Source organism: Cuculus canorus, chromosome 12, assembly GCF_017976375.1.
Source record: "Cuculus canorus isolate bCucCan1 chromosome 12, bCucCan1.pri, whole genome shotgun sequence".
Taxonomy (NCBI): Eukaryota; Metazoa; Chordata; class Aves; order Cuculiformes; family Cuculidae; genus Cuculus; species Cuculus canorus.
This window is the reverse complement of record NC_071412.1, coordinates 13,307,480-13,319,085: the sequence shown is the minus strand read 5'-3', so window position 1 is coordinate 13,319,085 and position 11,606 is coordinate 13,307,480. Positions and strand designations below refer to the sequence as shown.

The 11,606-nt window shown below is 46.6% G+C and overlaps 1 protein-coding gene across 7 annotated transcripts in view; it reads right to left on the bottom strand.

Moving 5' to 3' along the window:
• Positions 1-216: 216 nt before the first annotated feature.
• The window catches only part of LRRK1 (leucine rich repeat kinase 1), a 78,553-nt gene continuing 67,163 nt past the window's right edge, over positions 217-11,606 (bottom strand). For all 7 annotated transcript variants that reach the window (XM_054077242.1, XM_054077244.1, XM_054077243.1 and 4 more), the window contains 5 exons: positions 10,501-10,618; positions 8,979-9,095; positions 3,169-4,004; positions 2,497-2,598; positions 217-581 (listed from right to left, as the gene is read on the bottom strand). In XM_054077242.1, the coding sequence (XP_053933217.1) occupies positions 404-581; positions 2,497-2,598; positions 3,169-4,004; positions 8,979-9,095; positions 10,501-10,618 (1,351 nt within the window). In that variant the 3' untranslated portion in view covers positions 217-403. The remainder of the gene's footprint in view (positions 582-2,496; positions 2,599-3,168; positions 4,005-8,978; positions 9,096-10,500; positions 10,619-11,606) is intronic.

Here is an 11,606-nt window from a genome sequence, read left to right as displayed (position 1 = left end):
GGCTGACAATATACAGTACAAAAGCAACAGCAGCAGCAGCCAGGGCATGCTGAATGGGAGGACGGAATGAAAAATGGGGAAGAAGGAATTGGAAATGGAGGCATGAGGAGCCACCTCCACCTTCTGCTCTTGACTACTGCAGGAGAGTGTGACAGAACAAGAGCGTGGAGAGGCAGTCCAGCTCCTGAGCTCATCCCTGCCCTGCTCACATCAGTCCCCGAAAGCCCTGATGGGGCTCCAGCCACAGGAATCCCGTGGCACTCATTAGCAGCAAACCAGATGCATGCTCCCCCCATGCACCCCTCATCCCCTGCCTCTCCAGGGCTGTGTCTTGAACTCCAGGCATGCTCAGAGCAGGACACCTTTGCCTTCCGTCGAGCCTCGGTTCCCAGTGCCACAAGCACTACCTTCTTTTTCGCATGCAGGTTTCAAGCCTTCCCAGCTCTTCGTAGGCCTGGTAGAAAACGTCAAAGTCTCTGGCACTCCAGCCCCTCCAGACAGCCAGGCACCACTCCATGTTTTCGTTCTCAAAGCAGCACACAACTGTGTCCTTTGCTATGAGAGCAGCATCCACCAGCGTCCTGGGAAAGGAAGAACAGAGCAGAGAAGGGCATTACGGCAGAGAGCAGTGCTGCTAACACAGCGCACCAACACCCATCTGGGAGGCACTGACTCACAAGCTTTCCTTTCCAGCTACTAAATCTCCTTTTATAAGTTGTGAATCCTTGAGAAAGGAGAAGGTAACAAAGACAGGGATCAGAAACTATGTCACGGCAAAAGCAAGTGGCTCAGTGACACTGGAAAAGCTTCTTAAAGGAATCCAGGTGCCTAAACATGCAGGTGGGTGTTTAAGTCTGCTGTGACATTTTGAAGTTGCTGTTAATCTCCCGATTTGCTAAATCCACAGACTCTTTCGCCTGCTGCCAGCTGTGCATTTTCAAAACAGCCTGCATCATGCCACAGCTAGCAGGCTGCCGAGAGCCTCTACAGCCTGAAATGAGATGTGGGAACAGGATGGAGCCCAGCTCTGCCTTCTCAGGGTACGAGTCTTCAGTCTGGACCAGCAGGCATGGCTACAACAACAGCCAAGGAACACACATAGTTGGCATAGGATGAGCCTTGCACGACAGCATCATGTTGCATGTACTTCCCTCCATGGTCTCTGAGCATCTTACCTTACCAATCAACAGTGGTTGAAGCTGACCCTGAAGATAGCCTACAGGAAGGTGGCCAGAGAGAAGATGACACTTTTGTGCTTGCAGGGTTCAAGGGACAGGAGTCCAGCCCTTCCTGGCCTCATTCTACTGCTCTGATAGCAGGTGGGGGAAGACCAGCCTGAAACTGTTTCCCCCCTGAAAGGCCCCTTGATGGAGAGCACTGGCAACCAGGGCTGTCTTGGCAGCTGGCTTTCATCACAGACTATCCCTAAGAAGTCATTCCACTCCCTCACCTCCCCACCTCACTCTGCACTTGGAAGGGCTGGGAGGAGGCAGGCACTATCAGCTCGTCTTTATCCTGCTGGTAAAACAGGGTGAGTCAATAGCCCTCATGCCTGAACCAGCCAGGCTGAAAGACAGCAAAGCAGGACAAGTCTGAGATGGCTGTGTCACTCTGCCTTAATGCCACGCTTCATTTGAGGCAAGCAAAATCAACCTAACAGTTATCTGTGAATATAAAGACAATACGCCAACCCCTAGTCACTGATAAAGACACTGTTATCAAGCAGAGGGAATGGCAGCAGCACTTTGATAATTTGTTGTGTTTGCTCAGTGGTAATAAATGATCGTTTATAATCCTTAGCACTGCTTAACCTCCATTTGTTTGGACATAGCTAGTACAATCCCAGACTGGTATTTAAGTGATCAGCAGGAACACTCCCATCTCCCTAGCAGCTATTTATTTACTTGGACTCTCGTTCGCTGTATGAAACATTTTAAATTAATGTATATAACTGCTCTCCCCTGTGCTCCAGGAGCCTTCCCCCGTCCGTCACTGCCAACAGCACAAAGGTGCTCATTTAGAGCCAGAACGTCAACCTGATCCACGTGAATGCAGCCACAGACAAGCGCTGCACTCTGCATAAATACTCCTCTTGTTCTTAACGCAGGGCCTGAGTCTGCCAAGCTCCACCGATCTTCTGCCAGGTGCCCTCAGAGCACCGGGAGGCAGCACCAGGCAGGATCAGACCGATGTTCGTTGCCTTGCGCAAGATGGTCTTGTCTGTCTCACTACAGGGGTACTTGGTCTCTTTGGCTTTTGGAGACCAGACTGTGGTTATGGTACCTGCCCCTCACCATCTGTCATGCTATAAGACCATTCACATGCCCTGATGTGCAACCAGCAACTGTGTCTCCTCCAGCTGGGACCTTCTCAAATGCTTCTTGAAGCCAAGAGGAAGCTCCTGAGAGCCCCAGGACCCTGCAGAGCTAACCTGTGCCACCCAGTCCCCTTCTGTCCCTGCAAACTGGTGTTTGGGCACTGCCTGATCAGCCTCACCCGTAGGGAGCCAGCTCCCCAGCCTTCAGCACAGCCATCACTCTGCCCCGCTGGGTGCCGGATTCCTTCTCCAGTCCGATAACGATGATATCCCCTCCTCTCCTAAAAGAGAAATAGGATTGATGTCATGTGTGTTCAGCAAAGAGGATTGCTGGCAGCTGAGTAAGATCCATGTTGGGTATCCATCCTCTCTGCTGCCAACCCTCCTGCAGTTACGCGACCTTTGCAGGGAAGGGGCACCGTGATCCTGAATCCACTACAGAGAGAGCCTCCCAGAACAGGCAAAATTAGATTCCCAGGGCTTCTGCCAGCTCAGCAGGAGGCAACAGGACTTGTCAGGGTTTGTCTGAGAAAGGAGGCTGCTGGCTGTTCTTTGCTTCCTCAGGACCAGGGAAAACAGGGCTTTGAGTACTACTACCCACCTTCTCATTCTGCTGAAATGAATCCAGCAAGACCTCAGATGTGGCCATTCTGCTCAACATCAGATATCTTTAGAAAGGGGTAGAAAATCAATGTACCATTGTACTGGGAACAACATTTCTTAATGGTAACTTAACTTTCTGGCCAGATGAATCATACTGGGGATGCAAAAGCTCCTGAATTAGTCATAGCTAATAACGTTCAGCCCAGGAGGGATTCTGATGAAGTTGCTTTGAGAAGCAACCCACATACCTGGGGATCCATATGAGGTCTTTCACTGGAAGAATCTTGACGGCCTGGAGGTGCTGCATGTTGTCACCTGCAGACATAGCATCGTGATCCAGGGAAGGCTTCAACTCATGAAATTTGTCAGAATCCTCAAAATCTGTAGAGAGTGGTGCACTGGAAGAGCTCATGGGCGAGCTAGGTAGGCTGGAGGGGCACCGGGCTATCCTGTTAGGAGGTGAGGAGGAGTAGGAAGACACAGAGCAATAATCTGTGAGTGAGTCCTGGTGGTTTAGTATCTGTGTGCCAACCTCTGGGCTATAGATAATGCTCACATCCAGCAGTGCATTATTCTCCATGGCATTGTGGTTTATAGGTGCTGTAGCTGGGATGGCTGTCGAAGGCTGCTGGATTGTAAACATGTCTCTGAGAGGGCTGCAGTCTCCGCAGAAGTAGCGTGCACAGACCTGGTAGGTGGTAGCGTGATACATCACTAGGAAATTGCTTTTATTGTCTAGACACCACACCACCTCTTCCCCGTGACACTCAGAGTTGCAGGCAATCGATGTGATCACTGATGGTGGGCTGAAGGGCTCCAGCCTCCTGCTGATCTCCATTGTGTCACAGTCTATGACGAGGATGCCAGGGCCGTTGCTGTACCAGACCTCTGCTCCACTGTTGGTGATCTCCATGGCCTTCACAGGGTATGGATTCTGCCGGGGGTCATCATCAGAAATGTTGAATTTGGACCTGTTTGCTGTGTGGGAGCACAGGTAGGAGCAGCTGTCCTCTGGGATGCCCTGGGACACTGAAAACACTGCTACAAGTCCATCTGACAAGCCGGCCAGCACCATATACGAGTTCTGCAAGAAAGAGAACAGATTCACTATCTGGATTCTTTACTTCTCTGCAACACAAGAGCCTTCTTTGGCTGCCTCTCACAATTCTGCAAATATACAAGTAACTACCCCAAATCACTCAGTGATAACAGCAACATAAAAAGCAGTAATTACATAGAAGCTGCTGAAGAGCCATACTCCTCTCACCCAGTATTACCTCTCTTTATTGGCAAGGGAGGACAGACAGACCTGGCAACTTTCCCTGAAGGTTAACAAATTCAAGCTGAGGTATGTTCAGACAGCCACCACAATCCTAGGAATCCAGCTGTAGAAACCCAGCTCATTTCCAAAAAGGAGTAAAGCTATTGCTATCAGTGTAGGTAGGAGAGGAATGGAAGAAATGCAGTGAAAATGGAAAAATAGGGAGACAAACAAACATACACTGATCGCTCCGTATCTAATGCCTGCTGCTTTAACAGTGCCACTCCTCCCAGGGATGTGCTCTGGGCCTGGGGTCCCTCACAGCTCAGAGACATCCCAACAGAGGGCACAGAAGTAGCAGCAGTTCAGCAAAGTGACTGTCAAGTGCCATGAACAACTCTGCAGGTAGTTAAAAACCTGCTCCTAAATGAAGAGATGTGTTGGCTGCAGGAGCCATGGCCAGCATCGAGCACCGGTGCAGTGCTCTGCCGCACTGCTGCGATGGGTCCCACGGATGGGAGACAGTGAGGAGCCCATGGCTCGCTGAGTCTTTGACTCCTCCAGCTCATCACAGTAGTGCAAAATACTGTTAAACAGACTGGGAAATGGATCTCTCGGGAGCAAAACTCCCCATGACTTTGGGTCTGCACCAGAAACTTCCCCATCTGTGAAGCAGAGAAAACAATACCTACCTCAAAGGCCTTTGTATTTCCTCCCTGAGAAGCAATAAATTCTAAAAAAAGACCCTTTGCCCAGGGCTTTTTTTGCTGTTGTTACAATCTGGTTGGACTAAAGCAAAGCGAACAGAACCAGACAGAGCACCGCCAGCTGAACCGACACAACCTCACCCCTCGGCAGCCCCACCGTGGCAGGGAGCCCTGCTTCCCGGCGTGCCTGGGACGCCAGCGATGCTGCCCGCCTTTGCGAGATGGGACACGGACTCCACGTCACCCTGTGCTGCTCATAAATCAAGGGAAATCCTGTGCCCTTCTGGGGATCCTGGCCATGCCAGCCCTGGCAGACAGCTCCCAGGCTGCTTAAACCTGTAGAGGCCAAAATCAGTACCTTGAATCGCTCCCAGATACCAAAGGGCAGATACAATAATGATAACTATTCATTTAATTGATAGCAAGGCTCATTAAGAGTCTTGGACAAAAAGATGCTCTCTGCATACAAAGTATGAGTAAAATCATGAGTGTGCTGAGCCTGTATGACTAATCCAAATCACGGCAGAATTTTACTGTAATGGGAAAAACTAGGGAAGCAAGTGGAAAGTTGTGAAATGGGACTTGGACTTCAACTCAGCCCAGTCCCTATTCTCCAACCACTTATTAAAATAAACCCAAATAGCCTGCAGTGTTTGGTGCCATGTCCCTGCTGCCATGTGGATCTGGTGCAGAGGCTCCTGGATATGGGTTTGCCAGGGAGTTCCATCAAAAGGTTGGAACATGGCACGATGCTTTGCACAAGCTGGGTTTTGGGTTACTTTTTTTTTTTTGGAAAGGAGTTAAATTATTTTATACAGAACAAAACAAAGCAGAACAGCCCACATTTCTCTAGTGAAAATGATCCAGCTTCTTTCAATCCGAAGGAATCTGTACAATAGGTATTTTTTACTAAAAATGGAAAATTTCAATTGTAATGGGAATATCCAAAATTAACCATAACGTGGGTATGGCAACCTGAACTGCTCCTAGTGTGATACAGGACACTAATAAAGTCTTCAGAGATGTCTATTTTGTCACATTTGAATTGAAAATGCTGAATTATCCAAGCATCGTTTTCATCAAAAATATTTTGATTAGTGTCAGCTACTGCAGAAGAGAATCCAAATTCCCTTCTGGGTTCCATCGGCAAAATTTCCCCTGCACTGGGCTACTGGCACCATAATGGGGCAGAGCTGCGTCAGCGATCCCCACCCAGCTTTACTGGTAATACCGACTCTGCCAAATTCTATCCTGTCTGGAATACCACAATGGTGGAAGCAAATTTGGAAGGTATTTTATGCTTTGGGGCACTTATTACTCAGAGCCTTGGCTATCGGGACCCCTTTCTATACAACTATTGTTGCTATCTCTCCATTTAGGAAACAAGGAGTTGGGATTTAAGCGCTGAGAAATGCCCTCAACCTGCCAACCCTCACCTGACCCAGATGAGGGTGTGACCCATTTCACGGCAGACCACAGCAAAGGCCACCCAACTTCGAGTGTCACTGACTCATTAGACTTTATTAGGTGCCGGTGCACCCGGACAGCGAGGCAAAACTCTACCAGTCAGAGTATTCCAACAGTGACCAAAGGCAGGCGGAGCAGCAGCCTCCAGAAACCTTAAGTAACTTTCTCAGAATTCATTTTCAACATTTGGGCTCCGCAAAGAGCCAATAAAAACACACAGCAACAAAACTGCATTTGAAGTCTCCATCCTGCCAGAAGTCCCGCTGTGCCAGGGAGGAAAGCTGCGGAGTGGGGCTGTGACGGTATGTGATGTGCAGGAGATGAGCTGGCTCCAGACGTCCTGTCCTCGCAGCTAAGGACAGCGCAAGGCTCTGAGCCGCCAGGACGGCTGCTGCGAGCAGGTTAAAAAAAAAATACAGCCCCTGACACCACAGCCTGGGTCACCTCCTCCTCTCTTCCCCACAGGGTCTGGCACTGCTGGCAGCAAACGCCGCAGCAGGCTGCAGCCTTTAAATGACGCTTTTGTTTTTGTGAGTTCCAGGTTTTTGCAAGAGGCCAGAGGCTTGCGCCCATTCAGGTTTTTCTGTAAGAATGCTGCAAACTGTTTCAGAAAGCATCTTGTTTTGCTCTTCTTAACCTGTTTGCTTATTTTGGGTTAAACGAAATTTACCAAAAATTTTATTGTTTGCCACAAACAAGGATATTGGTGATAGAAAGCATGCAACAAAACAGCTTAAATTGTACAAGACTTTTCCTTGGCGGGTGAGTTTTGGATTCCAGGCCCCTCTCTGCTGCTTCTAAATTTCCATGATGCTTCCTTTGGATGAGAAACCAAGTTTTGGAAACTATTTCTTTTGGATCAGTCTTCCCAAGGCAGTCATAAAGAATTCCCCTTCCCAGCAACATCCCTCAGCAATTCTCCGACTGCAAGTTACCTCACATCTCATCAGTTAAAGGCTTTCTTCCCAGGGAAACATGAGCAATTCTTTTCTCTGCTGGACAATAATGATTGTGTGATAACTTTGATACAGCTCACTGTGGCGTACAGTGAGTTTGACAAGTGTAAGCTTTCCATTTAGCTTTGCTGGAAGAACTGGCTGTTTCGAAAAACACTTTACTTTCTCGCCAACCTGGTCTGCACATCCCTATGGATGCTGCTCTGGCTATTTCACTGCCAAACTCATTCATAGAAAGGAGAGAGGAAAAAACTAAGTCCAATAAAGTAAGAAGGACTGTGCCGAAGGGAAGTGGATTTCTGAAAGGTTGGGTAGGGTCGAGGGAGGAAGGGAGGTGTCTAGACTCAATATTACTATTGTAGGGCCTGGCATTATTTATGACATTTTCTAGGCAAGCCACAAACTGAAAATAGAAACCAGGAGACATAAAGCCACTCGTAACCCCTGAGGAATGGCTTTGCAAGCTGTACGACAGTGGAAAAGCTGAAAGTGAAAGATTCGTTCGACTGCCCTGGACAAAAACCTCAGGCAGCATGAAAAAGAAATTTGCCCTACAGACCAGAAATGAAACTCCACGGTGGAGAAATGCTGCAGAGGTCTGGGAGCCAAAGAAAGCCGACAGATGTAGCCTCCCGGCGGGTGAAATTCATCCTTGTGCCAACTTTAGATCTATGCCCTACTTTAGTCCTACTTACACCATGTTTGGAAGTGAAGCAGTACACCTTACACTAACCATCTGCCTCCGATTCAGTTTGCAGTGATGCAGCGGTCTGAGCAAACGAGTCAGAAATGGACAGTAACGCAGAACGGGCATCTGGTATAAAACAGCTCCACTGTTGCTCTGAGAGCTGCTCTGTATCGAGCTTTTGGACACATACCAGTCTGCTGGCATTTGGAAAAACTACACAGATAACAATAAGGTTGGGACATAATTATATGTTTTTACTTGAGGTGACTGTAAGCAAAACCGGAGGTAATTTAGCCCGAAACCAGTTTTTATACATCTCCCAAGACCTACCCGCAATAGGCAGTCATGTCAGGTTTCTCTTGCCCGTAACTGAATGTTAGCAATTCCAGAACTACACAGATACTATATAACTTCCGTTATTACCCATAAGAGGCAGCTCTTAGACTGTCCGTATTATCTAACTGTTCTCATTCAAAACCAAAACGAAGTGTGGCCGAGCCCAGATAATATTTTAAAGATGACTGTGCACGCAAATGACAGCATGCACACACACCAGGAAAAGAGCAGGTACCACAGCTAGGAAATACCCATCTGTTTTCAGCAGCTAACAAATCTTTATTCTAATTATTGTTTCATGTCTCTTCTACTTTGCTTGATCAGCTTAAACCCTGTGTTCCAGTGATGTGGAAACGCAGCTGGAAAACTTCCTCGCCGAGGAATTTGATCTATTTTGACTATTTGCCCAGCAGGCTCGGAAGTGCCAGCTTTAGTCCCCTGACTCAGGTTCTTGCCCACACCTCCGTCTTCTGGCAGAGGCACAAGGACCTGGAAACTTCTCCTCACACTGCCAAAATGTTCCTGGGCATTGAAAGTCCTTCAACGCTGGCTAATGACAAGCCACGCAAACCCTGGCAGCTTGGCCTGGCAGCAGATGGCTTAGTCTCATTAAATGCCCCTTTTCCTTTAGGTTCCTCCTTACCTTTTTGACAACAGGCATTACTAGGAAGCAGCTCACAGTAGCGGGAGTGTCTAAACCCTTCTGTGGAGTCTTCAGAGGACACATGCCCTGCAACCCATACACAGAAATCTTCTGGTCCTGTGAAAGAGCACATAAAATTCTATAACTTTCAATCATCTTCCATGCTTTTCGTATTTTGACACCTGAACAAGACCAAATTGGCTCCAAACCCAATTTTCACTTGTATTTTTTGATGTCCAAAGCCTGGCTCTCCCTTTGTTTTCCCTGGAGAGCATTCGTTTGTCTGTGGGTAGAAAGCAGGTACTGCCTTACCCGGAATGAGCTGTGGGCAGTAGATGCGCTATCCAAAAGCCACCAAAATCACCACTATAAAGTGTACTATGAGTGCTTTATCGCCACATCTAAAAGTAGCATTTGACAACCCCAAATCTGGGTTTTGTAATAATTTTTTAAACTCTTCCAAAAATAAACTAAAGGGACCAGTTCTGCTCTTCCTCCAATCTGAAACATGTCAAGACAATTGCAACATGTTGTATGTTATTTTGCATTAATCTGTCTATTCAAGAAAAGCTAGTGTTACATTGCATGTGGGATTACACCTGCTCCACAATGCGCAAATCTACTAAACTAACACAGAGCACTTGTTTTGGGAAACTGCAACACCTTTCATTTTGATAAAAAAGACGGGATGCAAAATGCAGTAAAATTATTTAATTGTAATTTTTCTATACTTCTTGTTATGAAAAAAATAGGAATATTTGAACTTTACCTCAATTTGGGAACAAAAAAAAAAGTCTAAATACCTTATTTTCCTATAGGGGAAAAAAAAGATCTATATTCTCAGTTAGTTCCAGCATCCATGCTAGGGTGGAGTGAATTAAGCAACGTAAAATATTTATTCAGCAAGCATGCCCTCTTTTCCCCTTTCTGAAACACTGAACTTCAGGAACATTTTGGTTTGTTTCAGCTATTTTTTGTTTGTTTTCTGTCAAACGATTGTGTCAGACCCGGTTGACCCATACACGGCCCTTTTTGATGGGAGGACAGGGGCTCTGAGGGATAAACCAGCCATGCTCTCTCACTCTTATCTTTTCAGCTGTGGTGAACACAAGACTTGGGTACCCATTTCCCACCAGCTTTCAAATCCCTCAGGCCTCTTTCAAAACCCCACCCTTAAACGCATGGTTTCTTTCACTGTTTCCCTTTATCGCTTACAGATAAGGACATTTCCCAGATGCAGCCCTGGGTACAGATAGGCTATAATCCGGCAAGTTTTGCCTCAGAAAGGCGAGGTTCCCACGATCGCTTTGAACACCAGGAGGTATGATTTTGATCTAGGTATCAGCTAAGTAACAGGCAGAAACAATACACCCCGAGACAGCAAAGTCACGCTGCTCATCTGAGCCACCCATTGTCTCAAACACTCTTAGCTTTACTAATTTAATAGGCTCTTTCTCTTCATTTGTGTCTCTTCTAATGAGGCCCCTCTTGAGCAGGGCACTGAAGAGCAAGCAACGCTCACCTCGGTGGCAGCCCAGAGGGCGTTCTGAAATTTTAGTTGGCAGCATAGCTTCATTCCTGGGCAGCTCATCCTCTCCACTTCTATGACTCCTTTCTCCGGATTCACCACTGTGTAGTTTCTGAAAGGAGCAAATAACAATTTCCTATAGCCAACATTCAGCCTGCTGCAGGATAGTAGTGGCGCTTTTGGCCAAGCCCTAACATGACCGTCCAGATGTAGATGCTGCTGCAAGGATCTACAGCCCTCTGAATAATCACCTCAAAGGAAGAGAAATGCAGATGTGCCATGGCTCTTCCTCAGGGGGCAGATATGCAATTGGTTCTGTGAAGATTTAAACTCAGCTATCCGACTTTGCTTAGAAATGGATTAGGAGAACTTACGTGGTTTGTTACTATAATTCAGCTGTGAGACAAATAGCTCCAACTGAATAGCAGTAATTAATAGCTGGGAGGTCTTAGCCCATCTTGCCTGCTAGGTTCTCAAGAGAATACGTGTTTGCTCTCCAAATTCACTGCCTCAATATTATCTGGCTTCATTTCTTATTCTACTACATAAGCAAAAGACCACGATTCTTACAAATAAGAGCAAAGATCCGTAACCTGATAAAGTAATTTGTAAATATAAGTAATTAATATTTTGTAACTAAAACAATTTCATTTGTTTGGGAAAGGTTATAGGGTTTTGAGTGTTTGAACAATAACTGGATATTCACAACCACATCTGTGAGCCCCAGATGTTTTACCAACTGTGGCACAAGCAATTACACATCCTGAAATCCATCACTTATAAGCAATTTGTTATTCAGCAGGCTCCAGCAAGTGGATTGTCCAGTCAGGAAACGGATTCACTGAGATATATTGCTGTGAATATTTGGACAACATCCATGTATTCAAAATACATCTGTGAGTCCCATGTGTTTCACCAGTTTTAGCAGGAATAGTTATACTGTCTGCACTGAACGACTGGCCAGGCACCACAAACAGCAAAGTAAATAGTTCATGAACATATCATGTACCTTTCCCATTAGGTTAATGCTTACAAATAACGAACACATTAATATAAATTTCAGACCATTTTGTGAATGTTTCCAAATAAGATTTAGGCTA